The sequence below is a fragment of the Theropithecus gelada genome, chromosome 10, assembly GCF_003255815.1.
Source record: "Theropithecus gelada isolate Dixy chromosome 10, Tgel_1.0, whole genome shotgun sequence".
Taxonomy (NCBI): Eukaryota; Metazoa; Chordata; class Mammalia; order Primates; family Cercopithecidae; genus Theropithecus; species Theropithecus gelada.
The window spans coordinates 65,930,751-65,951,549 of NC_037678.1; the positions used below are offsets into that span (position 1 = coordinate 65,930,751).

At 43.3% G+C, this 20,799-nt stretch overlaps 1 protein-coding gene across 2 annotated transcripts in view; it reads left to right on the forward strand.

The window, feature by feature from the left end:
- NDRG3 (NDRG family member 3) overlaps positions 1–20,799 on the forward strand; it is a 93,024-nt gene that overhangs the window by 43,635 nt on the left and 28,590 nt on the right. For both annotated transcript variants that reach the window (XM_025399853.1, XM_025399854.1), the window contains exons 4-7: positions 12,885–12,990; positions 14,068–14,188; positions 17,879–17,941; positions 19,556–19,616. In XM_025399853.1, the coding sequence (XP_025255638.1) occupies positions 12,885–12,990; positions 14,068–14,188; positions 17,879–17,941; positions 19,556–19,616 (351 nt within the window). The remainder of the gene's footprint in view (positions 1–12,884; positions 12,991–14,067; positions 14,189–17,878; positions 17,942–19,555; positions 19,617–20,799) is intronic.

Sequence of the window (20,799 nt, forward strand, 5' to 3'; positions counted from 1 at the left end):
GTGGTTGGGATTGAAAAACCCCATTCTTCCTGAATCTGTTGCCCATTCTTTCCCAACCTGGACGTATCCGGAGCTGAAATGTAAGAAACTAGTTGTTCTTAAAGCTGAGGTTCCTTGGCAGAACAGATGAGACTCACCTTGGAAGGGTCAGGCTCATAGTATAGTTATAGATTTCTGAATCTCAGTTGCAAACACCTCTTGTAATAACTATTTGGTACTTTGTATATACAACATAATCAGCCTAGTGCTGTTACAGTCATTCACTGTAGGCAATGGCTCCTTTCCTCTAAAACAGTAAGTTACATTATTTTTTAATAAATAGTGACAATGAAGTTTGGGTTTGATTATTTTTAATTTGATCTAACTTCAGTTATGGTTTGGATCCTAGGTTGAACCAGTAGAGCTTGATTACTGTTAATATTTGACATAATTTACCTAGAAGGAAAACATTAGAGAGAGGGTGACAGTAAAATTCAAGGTGAAGAACTCCAGAAATAGTATGTGTATACATGTATACTCCTGCCCCAAAGTGTAGAAGTATTAATTTTCTTCAAATTCAGCACCTCCCCTGAAGTAAGAAAATTAGAATATAGCCAGGTGCGGTGGCTCACACCTGTAATCCCAGCACTTTGGGAGGCTGAGGTCAGGAATTCATGAGGTCAGGAGTTTGAGACCAGCCTGGCCAACATAGTGAAACCCCGCCTCTACTAAAAATACAAAAATTAGCCAGGCATGGTGGTGTGCATCTGTAATCCCAGCTACTCAGGAGGCTGAGGAAGGAGAATTGCTTGAACCCGGAAGGCAGATGCTGCAGTGAGCCGAGATCCTGCCGCTGCAGTGAGCCGAGATCCTGCCACTGCACTCCAGCCTGGGCAACAGAGCGAGACTCTGTCTCAACGAAAAAAAGGAATAAAAGAGAAAAGAAAATTAGAATATAATAGATTACATACTTGTTGCAAAATAAATGAGAAAACACCAAAAAGTAAATAAATAAAAATCACCTGTTATTTCACCAGTGTTAATATTGTTAATATTTTGGCATATGTCATTTGAGATTTTTTTCCATACATATATATAATTGTAGATATGAAATTGAGTTTTAGAAATATAATTATGAATCACTTTGTAATATTAAGGCTTAAAAATAGTCTGGCAAAAATTCTTGATACTTTGGGTAAAGCTTTAAAATAGTAACATGTTCTGGCCTTGTGAAATAGAACTTTTAGTTCAGTTCTGATACAAATAGAAAGTCTGGGTGCTGTGGCTCATGCCTGTAATCCCAGAGCTTTGGGAGGCTGATGCAGGAGAATCGCTTGAGCCCAGGAGTTTGAGACCAGCCTGAGCAACATAAGGAGACCCCCTTCTCTACAAAGAATTAAAAAATAAAAAATTAGCTGGGCATGATATCATACGCCTGTAGTCCCAGCACTTTGGGAGGCTGAGGCAAGTGGATTGCTTGAGCCCAGTTGTTTGAGACCAGCCTAGGCAACATAGTGAGACCCCAGTCTTTCTCTCTATATATGTAATATATATATATATTTAGAGATGGAATATTACATATATATATTTAGAGACGAGGGTCTCACTATGTTCAGTATATGTATATATGTGTGTGGGTATATGTACCCACACACATATATGTAAACTATATAGATATATTACAGATAACTATAGCATCTGTCACAACACTCTCTAATATACATATATATGATATACATATATACACATGTAGTATGCATATATGTATATTAGAGAGAGTGTTGGGATAGATGCTATAGTTTATATGTGTATATGATATATTGCTTTAGATAAATAACACTTATTTTGTGTATAATCAGAAACAAATTTAGAAAACTTAGAAAAGCATAAAAATAAAGATTGCTTATACTTCTGCGGGTAGATCACCTGAGATCAGGAGTTCGAGACCAGCCTGGCCAACATGGTGAAACCCTGTCTCTACTGAAAATACAAAAATTAGGACAGGTGTGGTGGCTCACGCCTGTCATCCTAGCACTTTGGGAGGCTGAGGTGGGCAGATCACCTGAGGTCGGGAGTTCAAGACTAGCCTGACCAACATGGAGAAACCCCGTCTCTCCTGAAAATACAAAATTAGCTGGGCGTGGTGGCGCATGCCTGTAATCCCAGCTACTCGAGAAGCTGAGGCAGGAGAATCGCTTGAACCTGAGAGGCGGAGGTTGCAGTGAGCCGAGATCGTACCATTGCACTCCAGCCTGGTCAACAAGAGCGAAACTCTGTCTCAAAAAAAAAAAAAAAAAAAAATTAGCTGGGCATGGTGGCAGGCGCCTATAATCCCAGCTACTTGGGAGGCTGAGACAGGAGAATGGCTTGAACCCGGGAGGCAGAGGTTGCAGTGAGCTGAGATTGAGCCTTTGCACTGCAGCCTGGGTGACAAGAGTGAAACTCTGTCTCAAAAACAAACAAACAAAAAATCTTCTATAACAAAAACTATACCCAAGTCTCATACAGTAGCCTGCTTATTGGAAACAATAACAGTTCATACTAATAAAAATATAGGGGCTGGCGCAGTGTCTCACACCTGGAATCCCAGGACTTTGGGAGACCGAGGCGGGTGGATCATGAGGTCAGGAGATCGAGACCATCCTGGCTAACACAGTGAAACCCCGTCTCTAGTAAAAGTACAAAAAAGTTAGCCAGGCTTGGTGGTGGGTGCCTGTAGTCCCGCCTACTCGGGAGACTAAGGCAGGAGAATGGCGTCAACCCGGGGGGTGCAGGTTGCAGTGAGCCGAGATCGCGCCACTGCACTCCAGCCTGAGCCACAGAGTGAGACTCTTGTCTCAAAAAAAAAAAAGTTGACATTTTCTAGAGCATGTTGTCACGCAAATATAACAAAACTAGTTCAGACTGGCCAGGGAGAGGAAGAAATAGTAACAGGTATGAAATGATCGTGATTTAGTTAAGTGTAGAAATATGGGACAAGTCAGATCGTGTCATTCTGGTGTCAACACATTTATTGAAGTCAGAGGACTCAAGAAAAAAGTGAAAGTTGGTTATCACATAATGGTAACATCTTAAACTCTTACATTCTTAAAAGGCTTTTTGTTGTTTTTTTTTTTTTAAAGATACAGGGTCTAGGCTGGACGCGGTGGCTCACGCCTGTAATCCCAGCACTTTGGGAGGCCGAGGCGGGCGGATCACCTGAGGTTGGGAGTTTGAAACCAGCCTGGCCAACATGGAGAAACCCTGCCTCTACTAAAAAATACAAAATTAGCCAGGCATGATAGCACATGCTTGTAATCCCAGCTACTCAGGAGGCTGAGGCAGGAGAATCACTTGAACCCAGGAGGCGGATGTTGCGGTAGGCCAAGATTGCACCATTGCACTCCAGCCTGGGCAAAAAGAGTGAAACTCCATCTCAAAAAAAAAAAAAAAGATACAGAGTCTTACTTTGTCACCTAGGCTGGGGTTCAGTGACGCGATTATAGCTCACAGTAACCTTGAACTCCTGGGCTGAAGCAACTGCTTCAGCCTCCTGAGTAGCTAGGACTACAGGCACATGCCATTGTGCCTGGCTAATTAGAAAATATATATATTTTTCATAGAGATGGAGTCTTGCTATGTTGCTCAGACTGGTCTTGAACTCCTGGCCTCAAGTGATACTCTCACTTTGGCTTCCCAGAGTGCTAGGATTACAGACATGAGCCATCCTGCCTGACCTTAAAAAGACCTTCTGTTTAAGACTACATCTTTCATTAGGTGGGAGAGACAGTCCAGAATAGAGAATTATGTCAAGGACCTTTATGATTTCAGGTTGTTTTATAAACATGGAGAATAAAGGGATTATGTTCAAGAAGTGCATAGCCTTGGAGTTGATAAATAATCAGAAAGTACTGGGAGAGCCGGAGAATGGTGGCTCATGCCTGTATTCCCAGCACTTTGGGAGGCTGTGGCAGGAAGATCACTTGAGCCCAGGAGTTTGAGATCAGCTTGGGCAATATAGGGAGACTTCATCTCTGCAAAAAATTTAAAAAGTAGTTGGGTATGGTGGCAAGCATGTGTGCTCCAAGCTACCTGGGAGGCTGAGGTAGGAGGATCATTTGAGCCCAGGAATTCGAGGTTACAGTGAGCTATGATCACACCACTGGACTCTAGCCTGAGTGACAACGACGAGACCCTGTCTCAAAAAATAAATAAATAAATGAAGAAGAAGAAAGAAAAGGAAAAGCAAAGAAACTGCTGGGAGAGAGGGGAGAGATCTATGACCAGATGCTCCCTTAGGCTGTGCTCTTTGAGCACAGGCTCATTGTGTAGTCACACTCTAGAATGTTGGGGTGGGAGATGAGATAACTGGATGAAGAGCCAGTAAAACAGATGATAGTTGACTAAGACAAAAAGGTAGCAACAGCAAGTCACTCCCTGCAGTGGCCTGACAATTGAATCAGCTCCTTAGCCAGGGTCTCTGCACATTCATCTTCAGATGGAGTTTTTTTCAAGCTGTTCATTCACAAGGCCGCGAAAAATGTGCATGCCCATCACCATGGAGGTGAGTGCTTCCTTTCTTTTCGTTTTTTATTCTTCTAAGCATATTTACATTCACATACTTTGAAAATGAAGAACTTTGAGACATTGACAACTTGAGGCTGCTCCAAGTAGGGCAATGAACAGGGCCTAGGACTCTTGGCCGTTGATACTTTGGTTGTTACATGACTTGAGGGCATATTATGGCATGGTAGGGGCTGAGATGTCCCTAAAAAGTTGAAATTTTGTAAGGAGCCAATTTTACTTTTGAATATCATCCAGATTATGAAATGGCAACAAAGTAGTAACTTTGCCCTATTCCTTCATCTACTTTTTTTTTTTTTTTTTTGAGATGGAATATCACTCTGTTGCCCAGGCTGGAGTACAGTGGCACGATCTCGGCTCACTGCAACCTCTGCCTCCTGGGTTCAAGCAATTCTACTGCCTCAGCCACCTGAGTAACTGGAATTACAGGTGCGTGCCTCCACGCCTGGCTAATTTGTGCATTTTTAGTAGAGACGGGTTTCACCATGTTGGTCAGGCTGGTCTTGAATTCCTGACCTCGTGATCCACCTGCCTCAGCCTCCTAAAGTGCTGGGATTTTACAGGTGTGAGCCACCGTGCCCAGCCTCCCTCATCTACTTTTAAAGTATTGTGTTTTACCCCACCTTTTATATCTCCCTTTTTACCATCCTTCTCCTGACCTTCCCTGGCAGCTCACTGTCTCATCCCCGTCCACCTCCTGTGTGTATACACACACACACACACACACACACACACACACCCACCACCACCACCACCACCACCACCACCACTAGTTACCATCAGTTACCGGGCCTTGGCGAGGTCCTGCTATGCTTAGAGTCAGAGTATAAACTGGTGTTTCCCTCGATTCTCAGTAGTGGCCAAACGAATCTTTAAGCAGGACCCTACTGAAGGTTTGAGTTTGACAGAAGACAGGTTCCAGAAGACAGGTTCCAGCAACCAGATTGTCAAGGTGACAAGTTGTTGGTGACTCTCTTTAACTTGGATTTGCCTGTAGTGTCACTTCATATGGCAGACACTTTCTCCTTCTCTCCCTTTTTCTTACTCCCTCCCCTGCTTTATTCTTTATTTCTCTCAAGAAACAAAACATGAGAGATACTGAAACAGCTCCTTTAGTTCTCGTTAATAATTTATCCACTCCCAGAAGGAAACAAAGTTCTAAAGTTAGTGTACCTTGTTTCTCCTCCAAGTTTTTATACTTTAGTTATAGGCTGGCTGTGCTGGCTCATGCCTGTAATAGTGCTTTGGATGGCCGATTTGGGACAATCACTTGAGGCCAGGAATTCAAGACCAGCCTGAGCAAATATGGAGACCCCGTCTCTCCAAGAAATCTAAAAAATAAAAGTTAGCCAGGTGTAGGGGTGTGCACCTGTAGTCCTAGCTACTTGGGAGGCTGAGGTGAGAGAATTGCTTGAGCCCAGGAGTTCTATGCTGCAGTGAGCTATGATCACATCACTGCACTCTAGCCTGGGCACTAGAATGAGATCCTATCTCTAAATATATATGTGTATGTATATGTGCGTACACATATGTATAAATAAACAGAATCTATAGTGTTGCTTTTTTAAAAATTGTCATAAGTGGTATATTTTTAATATATATCCTTTTGCATCTTGCTTTTTTACATTTTTTTCAAGATTTTCTGTGTATATTAATGCTAATAATTCTAGTTCATTTTTATCTGTATGTCATATGAATAAATCATAATTCATTTATTTCCCTATTGAATATTTGGGCTGTTTCCAATTTTTTTGACATTATAGAGAAGGTTGTGATGTTTACACCCTTGAACAACACAGGTTTGAACTGTATAGGTCCACTTATACATAGCTTTTTTTCAATACATATATTGGATTTTTTTTTTTTTTTTCCAGAAAGAGTCTTGCTCTGTCACCCAGGCTGGAGTGCAGTGGCAGGAACACGGCTCACTGTAGCTCAAGTGACTTTCCTACCTCAGCCTCTGAGTAACTGGGACCACAGGCATGCACCACCAGGCCTGGCTATTTGTGAAAAATTTTTTGTAGAGACAGGGTCTCACCATGTTGCCAAGGCTGGTCTCAAACTCCTGGGCTCGAGCAGTCCTCCTGTCTCAGCCTCCCAAAGTGCCAGGATTATAGGCACTATCACACACAGTCAGAAAGCTTTTGGAGATTTATAGCAATTTGAAAAAACCCACAGCGGGGCGGGATGGCTCGTGTCTGTAATCCCAGCACTTTGGGAGGCCGAGGCAGCTGGATCACTTGAGGTCAGGAGTTTGATACCAGCCTGGCCAACATGTTGAAACTGTATCTCTACTAAAAAAACAAAAAATCAGCCAGGTGTGGTGGAACGTGCCTGTAGTCCCAGCTACTCAGGAGGTCAAGGCAGGAAAATCGCTTGAACCCGGGAGGTGGAAGTTGCAGTAAGTCGAGATCGGGCCACTGCACTCCAGCCTGGGTGACAGAGCAAGACTCTGTCTCAAAAAAAAAAAAAAAAGAAAAGAAAAAAAACTCGCAAACTGTGTAACCTAAAGCTATTGAAAACATTAAGAAAAAGTTAGGTATGTCATGATTGTATAAACTATATGTAGACATTAGTCTATTTTATCATTTACTAACAAAATATACACAAATCTGTTACAAAAAGTTAAAACTTATGCACACACTTATAGATCATACATGGCGCCATTCATGGTTGAGAGAAATGTAAACAAATGTAAAGATGCAGTATTAAGTCTTTTTTTTTTTGAGACAGAATTTCGCTTTTGTTGCCCAGACTGGAGTGCAATGGCGCGGTCTTGGCCCACAGCAACCTCCACCTCCCGGGTTATAGAAAACGCCTCTGGCCTTTTCTGTAACAACAATGGCATCTTCAATGATGTGGTATGGGTATGAGAAATGGGTACCAGACTTTAAGGCAGGTGCGTGCCTGTAGTCCCAGCTACTTGGGAGGCTGAGGCAGGAGAATCACTCGAACCTGGGAGGCAGAGGTTTCAGTGAGCCAAGATTGTGCCACTGCACTCCAGCCTGGCGACAAAACAAGACTCCGTCTCAAAAAAAGAAAAAGAAAAAGCCAGAGGCCATATGCGGTGGCTCACACCTGCAGTCCCAGCACTTTGGGAGGCCAAGGCAGGCAGATTGCTTGAGCTTAGAAGTTCAAGGCCAGCCAGGCACAGTGGCTCAAACCTGTAATCCCAGCACTTTGGGAGGCCAAGGTGGGTGGATCACCTGAGGTCAGAGTTTGAGACCAGCCTGACCAACATGGTGAAACCCCATCTCTATTAAAAATACAAAATTAGCCAAGCGTGGGGATGCACGCCTGTAATCGCAGCTACTTGGGAGGCTGAGGCAGGAGAATCGCTTGAACTGGGGATGCAGAGGTTGCAGTGAGCCAAGATCACACCATTGCATTCCAACCTGGGAAACAAGAGTGAAACTCCATCTCAAAATAAAAAAGTTAAAGGCCAGCCTGGGCAATATGGCGAAACCTCAACTCTACAAACAGTACAAAAATTAGCCGAGCATGGTGGCATGAATCTATGGTCCCAGCTACTTAAGAGGCTGAGGTGGGAGAATCGCTTGAGCCCAAGAGGTGGGGAATGCAGTGAGCCAAGATCACGCTACTGTACTCCAGCTTGGGTGACAGAATGAGACCCTGTCTCAAAAAAAAATAAAAATAAAATAAAATAAAATATAAAATAAGCCTTGAAAGCCATGAAGCCAAAAACAATAAATTTCTGCCAAAGAAAACTGTGTATAGATGTTGTATATGACTTCACAGGATTTACAACAGAGCCAATCAAGTATCATTAAAAAGATTATGAATATGACCAAAAAAAAGTGGGTCATAGGATGAAGAGTTTCAAGGTATGGATTTTGGAGAAATTTAAGAGCTAGTAGACACCACACCGGAGTAATTAGCAGAAGACAACTTGATGGAGATGAATGCTTCTGAACCAGTGCCAGGCAATGAGGACTATGTAGAAGTAGCAGTGCCAGAAAACAAATTGACATTAGACAGCCTGGCAGAAGGGTTCCAGTTATTCAAGACTGCTTTTCACTTCTTTTGTGTCAGGAACTATTCTGTGATACTCACACTTTAACTAAAGTAAACAGTGGAAGAAGGATTGGTACCGTATAGAAACATTTTTAGAAAAATGAGACATAAAAAGTCAGACAAATTACCATGTGTTTCTATAAAGTTACGTTAAGAGTGCCTGCCTCCCCTTTCGCCACCTCTACCTCTTCCTTCTTTGCCACCCTTGAGATGGCAAGACCAACCCCTCCTGTTCCTCCTCGTCCTCAGCCTACTCAACAAGATAACAAGGATGAAGATCTTTGTGATGATCCACTTCCACTTAATGAATAGTAAATGTATTTTCTCTGCCTTATGATTTTCTTAACATTTCCTTTTCTTTAGCTTACTTTATTAAGAATACAGTATATCAGTGGTCCTTAACCTTTCTGGCACCAGGGATCGGTTTTGTGGAAGACAATTTTTCCACATCCTTGGGGGGTAGGAGATGGTTTGGGGATGATTCAAACACATTGCATTTATTGTGCACTTTCTATTATTACATTGTAATAGATAATGAAATAGTTATGCAACTCACCATAATGTAGAATCAATGCGAGGCCTGAGCTTGTTTTCCTGCAACTAGATGGTCCCATGTGGGGTGATGGGAGACAGTGATAGATCATCAGGCATTAGATTCTCATAAGGAGTGCACAACCTAGATCCCTTGCATGCTTAGTTCACAATAGGGTTCGTGCTCCTATGAAAATCTAAGGTCACTGCTGATCTGACAGGAGGTGGAGCTCAGGCAGTGCAATGGGCAGCAGCTCTTAAGACAGATGAAGCTTCGCTCTTACCTGCCACTCACCTTCTATGCGGCCCGGTTCCTAAGAGGGCACAGACCGATACCAGTCTGTGGCCCAGGTGTTGGGGACCCCTGCAGTATATAATATAACATACAAAATACGTGTTAGTTAGCTGTTTGTGTTATCAATAAGGCTTCTGGTCAATAGTAGGTTATTAGTAGTTAAGTTGTGGGGGCATCAAAAGTTATATGCGGATTTTTGACTACACAGTGGGTTGGCAGGGTTGGCATTACTAACCCTTGTGTTTGAGGGTCACCCGTACATCTCTGCACGTGTCCTTTTGTGTATGTGACCATGTTTGATAGTTCATTTAGATTATATGTTGTCGTTGTTGTTGTTTGAGACAGGGTCTTGCTCTGTCACCCAGGCTGGAGTACAGTATTGTGATCATAGCTCATTGCAGCCTCTACCTCCTGGGCTCAAGCCATTCTCCTGCCTCAGCCTCTCGAATAGTTGGGATTATAGGCACATGCCACCACACCTGGCTAATGTTTTTTTTGTGTGTGTGTAGATACGTGGTCTCGCTATGTTGCCAGGGCTGGTCTCGAACTGAGTTCAAGTGATCCTCTCACCTCAGCCTCCCAAAGTGTTGGGATTACTGGCGTGAGCCACCACCATTGCCTTGGTTAAGATCCTTTAGGGGTATAGGGTACAAACCCACCCAATACAGCTTAAACCAGAGGCAATCCAGGGATGTCTCAGAACTTACAAATACATACAGCTAGCACCAGAAACTAAGGCCCCAGCCTTAGATTATATCTATATGTAAAATTGCTGTAGGGTAGGTACCTCTTAACTTTACTAGAAATTACCAAATTATTCTCCCAGTAGTTGTTCCAGTTTATATGCCTTACCAACAATATATGTTGATTCTTGTGGGGCACGGTGGCTCACGCCTGTAATTCCAACACTTTGGGAGGCCGAGGCAGGTGGATCACTTGAGGTCAGGAGTTCAAGACCAGCCTGGACAACATGGTGAAACCCCATCTCTACTAAAAATACAAAAATTAGTGGGGCATGGTGGTGGTACCTGTAGTCCCAGCTACTCAGGAGACGGGCAGGAGAATTTCTTTAACCTGGGAAGTGGAGGTTGAAGTGAGCTGAGATCATGCCACTGCACTCCAGCCTGGGCGGGCAATAGAGTAAGACTCCGTCTCAAAAACAAAAGAAAACACAACAAAAAAACAGTATATGTTGGTTCTTATTTATTTCTCTGCATCCTGGCCACTACTTGGCATTATCTAACTTTAAGTTTTTGCCATTGTGGTATGTATGAAATAGTATTTTATTGAATTTAATTTCCATTTTCCTGTCTGTTTAGTGAAGGTAATGTCTTCTTATCATAGCACTCTATTTGTTTCTTTTATAGCACCTATCACAAGCTATTATTATGGGTGGGTTTGTTTCTGTGTTTATTGTGTGCCTCCCTATCTAGAACATAATCTTTGTGAAGGCTGGGATCACGTTTCTCAGGTTTACTGTTTTATCCCCACAGCTCAGTCTAGGGTCTGGCATGGAGTGGCATTCAATAAATAGATGTTTAATGAATGAACCAGGGTCGGGAAGTGAGTCTTTTAATAAGTCTAACATTACTGTAAGAGAAATACAGAAATAGGAAGTTATTTCTTTATCTTCCCCCTATCCAAACCTTATACCTTATTTATTTATTTATTTTTTGAGACGGAGTCTCAGTCTATCACCCAGGCTGGAGTGCAGTAGTGTCACAATCTCGGCTCACTGCAACCTTCACCTCTTGGGTTCAAGCAATTCTTGTGCCTCAGCCTCCCAAGTAGCTGGGATTACGGGCACCTGCCATCATGCCCGGCTAATTTTTGTATATTTGTAGAGACAGGGTTTCACCATTTTGGCCAGGCTAGTCTTGAACTCCTGACCTCAGGTGATCTGCCCTCCTCAGCCTCCCAAAGTGCTGGGATTACAGGTGTGAGCCACTGTGCCTGGCCTGTACTTTATTTCATAGCCAGTACACAGTACCTTATTCTAGTCTTCATTTCTTACGTTCATTTTTCAAGGCTTTGAATATACTTGACTAGGAGGTAGTAGTAATAGAAAATAACAGAAATATTGAGTCACGCATGGTTTCATTTGATAGGGATGGCTATCAGCTCCAGCCTACGGCCTGTAATTTGAGATATATTGATGTCCAATTAGCTTGAGATTATATTCTGTGGCCCACATCAGAGAAACCAAAGCTCTGATGAGGTTCATTATTAGACAGGAAATTAAACTGGAAGCGCTTTGCCTTTTTTGGGATTCTCATTGACAGAGTGAATCTTGTCTTGCCTAATGTAAGACTTTCTGAGATAGTTACAGGCTTCATCAACAGAAATTCACTAGGCTAGGATGGTAATTTTTTTTTTATTTTTGAGAAATGTAAAACTTGGTCATGACTAGAATAAATCTCAGTTAACTTTTCTGTAGTCCCTTTTTTTTTTTTCCCACCCAACCACTCTTAGTGCGGCATCTACTCTCAGCAGCTTGGTGCATCCTTTGTCTGCTTTATTCAGTTCCTGAGCTTTGCTGTGGCTACATCTTTAACTTATTGGCTTGGTTAAGATCTTTTAGGAGTGGAGGGTACAAACTCACCCAATATAGCTTACACCAGAGGCAATCCAGGGATGTCTTAGAACTTACAAGTACACACAACTAGCACCAGAAAGTAGAGTAGTGGAAATGCCTACTAAAAGCTCCCAAGTTGATTCCTCTTTTCAAGAGAAGAGCCAAGCTGAAGTTAGAATCTTTTAGTTCCAATTACAAATACCTAGGGAAAGATACTGACTCAGCATGGGCCAGATGCCTCCCTGACTCCAGTAAGCTGTGGCATAAGGTTATGTTCCACAGACATGGTAGCCAAGACCCACCCCTGTAACGTGTGGATGACACAGAAGGGCAGCTCCCAGGAAAGAAGAGATCCTAGGCAGATACACACATAGGTGTCTAGTGAAATTATCTACTGAAATTAATTATAAATTTTCTGAACATGTGTTCAGAAGCTCTGAAACCTCTCACTTGCTACCCAGCAACTTCTTCATATCTTCCATTTCCTTTTATTTTATTTTATTTTTTGAGATGAAGTCTCGCTCTATCATCAGGCTAGAGTGCAGTAGCACGATCTCACTGCACCCTCTGCCTCCCGGGTTCAAGTGATTCTCCAGCCTCAGCCTCCCAAGTAGCTGGGATTACATGTGTGTGCCACCACAGCCAGCTGATTTTTGTATTTTTAGTAAAGACAGGGTTTCATCATGTTGTCCAGGCTGATCTCAAAGTCCTGACCTTAAGTGATCCACCCACCTCAGCCTCCCAAAGTGCTGGGATTACAGGCATGAGCCACTGCATAAACATGTAGTTTATTAATGTGTCCTGCCCCAGCTAGTGGGAAATGGCGGTAAAGCAGGTATTGTAAAACTTTGGCAACCTGGGAAGTTCATTCTGCTTTTTCTGAGACCTTATATTATCTTGTTACAGGAACATGACATAGAAACAACTCATGGTGTGGTCCACGTCACTATAAGAGGCTTACCCAAAGGAAACAGACCAGTTATACTAACGTATCATGACATTGGCCTCAACCGTATGTATTTGATTTTACACCTTCCCTTCTTATCGTACTTGATCTTTGTATCTTAAAAACCAAACAACAATAATATTCTAATAGAGCAGAGGTTTTCCCCTCTCTGTGGTAACCTTCCCTCCTTGTTCCCACATTTGTTAATGGTATAAAGTTCCTGGGAAGTGTGCAGGGGAATATATTTTGGGGATACTGGAATCATATCTCACCTTCATGTCTGCTAAAGGATTGAAGATTATACAATGAATTGCTTAAGAAAGTAGAACTGAAATCCATGTTTTCAAGCCTGTACTTTTTTTTTGTTGTTGTTGTTTGTTTGTTTGTTTCAGGTTAGAAAATTCAGAGTTGGAACTTAACTTTGTTGTGAGCTCTTCAATGAATTAGTAAAAGAGTTCTTGCTAGAGTCTGTCACCAGTGACTTTAAGTGGACTTTTCTAGATGGTAGTGTAAGATTCCGGCCCCAGCCATGGACACACACAGTCTGCATACATGTGTTTTCTTTCACGCTGCTCTGGCTTTCATAAATGCCCTGCATTTGAGGCTACAGTTGAGTGTTAAAGCTTTTGTAGCCGCCTTGGCATGAGAAGTGATTTAAGCAGGTATACAAAGAGGGTAGAAGTGGAAGCAGCAGCCCCTCCCTGCACCCTGGCAATTTTGCCGAGAGGCAAACTCCCGTGAGGTGAATGTGAGCAGCTCAGGACATTCACTCCACCTGTGCTCTTGGGATATAATCAGTGTCTCTTTGTGAGATAGAGGAATAATGTCCATGAGAAACGACAGCATTATGGGTGTAAGATTATTTTGTGCAATAATCGGAAGCCACCAGACATTAACAAAGTAATTTCTACTTTGCAGACATTATTTAGAATTGAGAATTATTTTCAATATGTATCTCAATATGAGATGTCTTATATTCAGCCTTTAGGGCAGCTTGAATCAGACAGATTGTTCAGACACCTCACTTTGGTGGATTGGTGGTTAAAAAGCAGTGAAAGGAGGTGATGATAGGCATTGACTGAGTGGAGGAAAATTGAGGAGATACGGAGAGCCTGTGACTTATGGGTACTTTTATTCTTATAGATAAATCCTGTTTCAATGCATTCTTTAACTTTGAGGATATGCACGAGATCACCCAGCACTTTGCTGTCTGTCATGTGGATGCCCCAGGCCAGCAGGAAGGTGCACCCTCTTTCCCAACAGGGTAAGGCCACAAAAAGATCATCTGGGAGATAAGCACTCAGAGCAACTGGCTGAGCTCCAATGGGAGAAGGGGTTTGTGCTTCCCTTTGATTTTATTACAGTCTATAGGTTATACTTATTGACCATCCATCCTCATGTTTTCTCTCCTTGGGCTGAGAGGACTGGTATTTACAGTTTTTTGGGGGAAACTGTATGTTTTCCCATATCCAGGAATGGCTTTCCATAGCAGGTGCCTGCTTTCCTGTAATCTCAAGGCATAAGTGTCTGGAACACCTACTTCTCACTGTCTTTATCTTTCCCTTCCTTATCTATTTGAAAGCTGTCATTTTTTAGCCAGACGTGGTGACTCACACCTATAATCCCAGCACTTTGGGAGGCCAAGGCAGGAGGATTGCTTGAGCCCCGGAGTTCAAGACCAGCCTGGATAGTGGGCTGGGTGCGGTGGCTCGTGCCTATAATCCCAGCACTTTGGGAGGCCAAGGCAGGCAGATCATGAGGTCAGGAGATCAAGACCATTCTGGCTAACATGGTGAAACCCCATCTCTACTAAAAATACAAAAAATTAGCTGGGTGTGGTGGTGGGCGCCTGTAGTCCCAGCTACTCGGGAGGCTGAGGCAGGAGAATGGCCTGAACCTGGGAGGCAGAGCTTGCAGTGAGCCAAGATCGAGCCACTGCACTCCAGCCTGGGCAATGGAGCAAGAGACTCCGTCTCAAAAAAAAAAAAAAGAAAAAAAAAGACCAGCCTGGATAACATAGGAAGACCTTGTCTCTACAAAAAATTTAAAAATTAGCCAGCCAGGCATGGTGTCGTTCACCTGTGTTCCCATCTGCTTGGGAGGCTGTGGTGGGAGGATCACCTGAGCCCGGAAGATTGAGGCTGCAGTGCCTGGGTGACTGAACAAAACCCTGTCCCCAGAAACAAAACAAAACAAAACAAAACTGTCATTTTTGTGTCCTTCCTCGAAACTCCCAACTACCTAGGCCCAAATTCAGGTCCTTCTGAGCTTTCCTGGGAGCATCTCCCCATCCTGGTAATGGAAATTTGACTCTCAATCTGATCATGGAAATTTGACTATCTGTGTAACTATTTATTCTGAGAGTCTGTCCTGGCAGATAGAGGTGTGGGCCGATTGATTGGCTTTGGCACTCTCAACTTCCTCCTACGTCTGCTTTGCAGGGCAGAGTTACAGGCTCCCTACCTGTTTGTTCCCTGGACGGTGTGCTTATCAAGAAGACCTTAGGAGGAGTGAGCATACACATTGTGGAATGCTAATTCTTCTCTCCTTTCACTCATCTCCAGAGCTGCCTTTGGCCAGTGACTGCTGGGAAATAGACAATTGCAGACAAATAATAGCTAATACTTAAATAGTACTCAAACCATGTTCCAGACACTGCTTTAAATGCTTTACATTTGTTAACTCATTTACTCCTCATAACCTTATGGGATAAGTTTACTATTATTCTCATTTTATAAGTGAGGAAACTGAGGCCCAGAAAAATTAAGTAACATGGCTAACATTACATAGCAAATAAGTGGCAGAACTAAGATTTGAACCCAGACAGTCTGGTGCCAGAATCTGTGCTGTTCTGACTCTATAATGCAAATTGGCCAGTGGTCAGTTTATATCCAGCGGATTTGGATCCAGTTCCTTTTTTCTATTTTGTGCACAAATGGTTCCATAGCACACCATCCCTTAAGTGTTCAGGCAGAGGCAGGCTGACTTCCCTGTCAGATGTAGAACAGATACTGCCTCATATATAAGTGGTCATCTTAGGATCACCTCCATCTTCAATTCTGTAATCGCTTTTTTTTTTTTTTTTGAGATAGGATATTGCTTTGTTTCCCAGGCTGGAGTACAGTGGCGTGATCGTGGCTCACTGCAGCCTCAACCTCCTGGGCTCAAGTGATCCTCTCATCTCAGCCTCCCTACTAGCTGGGACTACAAGTGTGCACCAGCACGCCCGGCTAAGTTTTGTATTTTCAACACGTCCGGCTAGTTTTTGTATTTTCTTTTTTTTTTTTTTGAGACGGAGTCCCACTCTGTCACCCAGACTGGAGTGCAGTGGCGAGATCTCCGCTCATTGCAAGCTCCACATCCCGGGTTCACACCATTCTCTTGCCTCAGCCTCCCAGGTAGCTGGGACTACAGGCACCTGCCACCACTCCCGGCTAATTTTTTGTGTTTTTAGTAGAGACGGGGTTTCACCGTGTTAGCCAGGATGGTCTCGATCTCCTGACCTCGTGATCCGCCCTCCTCGGCCTCCCAAAGTGCTGGGATTACAGGCGTGAGCCACCGCACCCAGCCAATTTTTGTATTTTCTGTAGAGACAGGGTTTTGCCCTGTTGCTCAGGCTGGTCTCGAACTCCTGGGCTCAAGCAATCTGCTTGCCTCAGCCTCCCAAAGTGTTGGGATTACAGGTGTGAGCCAACGCTCCCAGTCAGATGCTTACTACTTTTCTAAGAATTCTGATCTGGGTCTGTTCCTGGGCTTGCTCGAACATCTTAGGATCAGATGGGTCATACTATGAACCAAATTCAAAAACAGTAAAATAACCATGCCAGACACAGTGGCTCACACCTGTAGTTCTAGCACTTTGTTAGGCCGAGGTAGGAGGATCACCTGAGGCCGGGAATTCAAGACCAGCCCTGACAACATAGCGCGACTCCATCTCTACAAAAAATTGAAAAATTAGCCAGGCATGGTGGCACGCGCCTGTAGTCCCAGCTACACAGGAGACTGAGGCAGGAGGATAGCTTGAGCCCCGGAGTTCAAGGTTATAGTGAGCTATGATTTCACCACTGCACTCCAGCCTGGGTGACAGAGTGAGACCATGTCTCTTAAAAATTTAATAATAAATTTTAAAAAATAACTATGTTATTCTATGCCTAAGTGAAACAAATAAGCATTCATGCTAAGGGTTTATAACTGTGTGCCCATAACTAGAAAACCTTTGTTTATTTTTGCATTTAGTTGTCTAAATATAGCGGTAGACCAAGACCCACTTACTGAGTTGACTCTTAACTGCCAGAGGTTTACTGAGCCTGGACTCCAACTGAAGTGATTGTTAGAGGTCTGGAAATACCCTAAGAGAGAACTGTGTTACTAATTCTTTTCATGTGGCACCCTCTGGTCCCAAGGGCTGCTCGTTAGGATATAGAAACAGTGGATTCTTTTACTTTCTCCTTAGCATGGCAGTTGTAGAGAGTTACACAATATGCCACAGTCATTTTCAGGTGCCACATCACCTCCTTTGAGCCTTTGGTAAAAGGAAATGCTTTTATCTAAGACTTCTTTTTTTTTTTTTTTTTTTGGAGGGGGGCGAAATTTCGCTCTTGTTGCCCAGGCTGGAGTGCATTAGCGTGATTTCTGCTCAATGCAACCTCCACCTCCCAGGCTCAAGCGATTCTTCTGCCTCAGCCTCCCGAGTAGCTGGGATTACAGGCACACACCACCATGCCTGGCTAATTTTGTATTTTTAGTAGAGATGGGGTTTCTCCATGTTGGTCAGGCTGGTCTTGAACTCCCAACTCAGGTGATCTGCCCACCTCGGTATCCCAAAGTGCTGGGATTATAGGTGTGAGCCATTGTGCCCAGCCTTTTATCTAAGACTTCTGTACCTTTCCAGCTGTTCTAGTAACTGGGAATTGTGAGTACTTTCTAATTCAGGAGATATCCTTCTGGATTTCAGGTATCAGTACCCCACAATGGATGAGCTGGCCGAAATGCTGCCTCCTGTTCTTACCCACCTAAGGTAGGTTCATTCTGTAGTCTTTCGTGTAGTTTTTATTGACTTTCTATGGCGAATTCTTTAGTGTCTGTTTCAGAGGATACGATGGTTAGGAAAACAATAGTCACTGTCCTTCTAGAGCTTAGTGGGGTAACAAGTAAGCAAACAAATAATAAAGTTTTATAAAATAAGTCAGTGGGGGTGTTGTGATGGAGAATAAGGGCAGGATCTACATTAGTAAGGCTAGTGAGGGAATTCCTCTAGGAAGGTGGCACATACGCTGAGACCTAGAAGATTTAGAAATCTACCTTGAGCTGGGCCCAGTGGTGGGAAGATCACTTAACGACAGGAGTTTGAGGCTACAGTGAGTTGTGATCCCACCCCTGCACTCCAGCCTGAGTAACAGTGACACCCTGTATCTAAAAAATAAAAATAAAGCTGTTTAAATTTTTTTAAGGGGTTCATCTCACTATGAAGAGAATGCTTTGGAGAGGAATCAGAGAAAGCAGGGAGAACAGTTAAACTTAACAATAGTCCAGGCAAGAGATAATGAAAGCATGGTACTGGATGCTGCTGTTGGGGATGATTGAAGTAGATAGTAGTAGGTAGATGGATATATTCTGGAGGTGGACTCCACTGACTTGCTGATGGGTTGGATACTGACAGTAAGCTACCAAGGATAACTCCCAGGTTTCAGTTTTATATATGTGTGTGTGTGTGTATGTCTCTGTGTGTGTGTATATATGTGTGTATATATATGTATATATATATACACTACTTTTTTTTTTTTTTTTGAGATGGAGTCTGATTCCGTTGCCCAGTCTGGAGTGCAGTGGTACGATCTTGGCTCACTGCAACCTCTGCCTCCCAGGTTCAAACGATTTTCCTGCCTCAGCCTCCCATTTAGCTGGGATTATAGGCGCAGGCCACCATACCTGGCTAATTTTTTTTGTATTTTTAGTAGAGACAGGGTTTCATCATGTTGGCCAGGCTGGTCTTGAACTCCTGACCTTCAGTGATCCACCCGCCTTGGCCTCTCAGTCCTGGGATCATAGGTGTGAACCACCGCCCCCAGCCTTAGTTATATTTTATTTAACCATTAAAACCAGCCTGAAAGTAGGTGGTGGGATCCTTCTTGTTGTTGTTTTTGAGACGGAGTCTCACTCTGTCACCAGGTTGGAGTGCAGTGGCGTGCTCTTGGCTCACTGCAGCCTCCGCCTCCCGGGTTCAAACGATTCTCCTGCCTCAGCCTCCTGTTTAGCTGGGACTACAGGCACACGCCACCATGCCTGGCTAATTTTTTGTATTTTAGTAGAGACGGGGTTTCACCATGTTGGCCAGGATGGTCTTGATCTTCCGACCTCGTGATCCACCTGCCTCAGCCTCCCAAAGTGCTGGGATTGCAGGCATGAGGATTACAGGCATGAACCACTGCGCCCAGCTGGGATCCTTGTTTTATAGATAGGGAAGGAACTGAGGCTCAGAAAGTTAGGGAAAAGGAAAAAAGCACTTGCCCAAATTCTCACATCTAATAAATATCAGAGCCAGGATTTCAACCCAGGTTGTATGCTTTCAGTTATGCAGTGCTGCCTCCAAATGAAGTTGACTCTGTCATTTGTCATTATGTCCCATTCACAGCCTGAAAAGCGTCATTGGAATTGGAGTTGGAGCCGGAGCTTACATCCTCAGCAGATTTGCAGTAAGTATATAGAGGATTAGCCTCAACATGCTTGAGGCACTGCCTGGGTCACAGCTATTATGCTGTGTTAAATGACCAGGCAGTATTCTGGGACTTATGTCAATTTTTCTGTAACTTCTGTCAGCTTTAGATGCAGGTTGTATAAAGCCTTGCTTTGTACTTTTAATACTTGAAAAATCACAAATGGGGACAGTACGTCATCAATAAAAAGCCATTCCTAGATGCTGCTTATAATGGAATTTTGTACAGCCATTAAAATTAAGTTTACGAAAAGCTTTATAATGATACATGGTTTGCATACATTATAATGTTAACAAAAAAGTTAGAATAGAATAGAATATGACAAAATGTAAAGTTTGTCATAACTGTAGGAAAGGATTGGAAGAAAATGTACCAAAAAATATTAATGGATTGATGTGTGGTAAGATAATGTGAAATTTTATTTTCTGCTTTTTATAATTTCTCTGCTTATCAAATTTTCTACAGTGAATGTAATCACTGTAGTAAGAGAAAAAAAGTAGGCTAGGGGCTGGACGCAGTGGCCCACGCTTGTAATCCTAGCACTTTGGGAGTTTGACGTGGGCAGATCACCTGAGGTCGGCAGTTCGGACCAGCCTGGCCAACATAGTGAAACCCCATCTCCACTAAAAATACAAAAATTAGCCAGGCATGGTGACGTGTGCCTGTAATCCTGTAATCTTAGCTACTTGGGAGGCTGAGGCAGGAGAATTGCATGAATCCTGGAACCCAAGGTTGTCGTGAGCTGAGATTGCATCACTGCACCAGCCTGGGCAGCAAGAGTGAAACTTTGTCTCAAAATAAATAAATTAATTAATTAAATAAGCTAGAGAGCTAGAACTTGTTTTAAAGAAATTTTTTTTTTTTTTGAGACCGGAGTCTTGCTCTGTCACCCAGCCTGGAGTGCAATGGCACAATCTTGGTTCTCTGCAACCTCTGCCTCCTGGGTTTAAGTGATTCTCCTGCCTCAGCCTCCTAAGTAGCTGGGATTACAGGTGCCCGCCAATACTCCTGGCTAATTTTTGTATTTTTAGTAGAGATGGGGTTTCACCATGTTGGTCAGGCTGGTCTGTAACTCCTGACATCATGATCCTCCCCTCTCACTCTCCCAAAGTGCTGGCATTACAGGCACGAGCCACTGTGCCCGGCCAGAAATTATTATCAT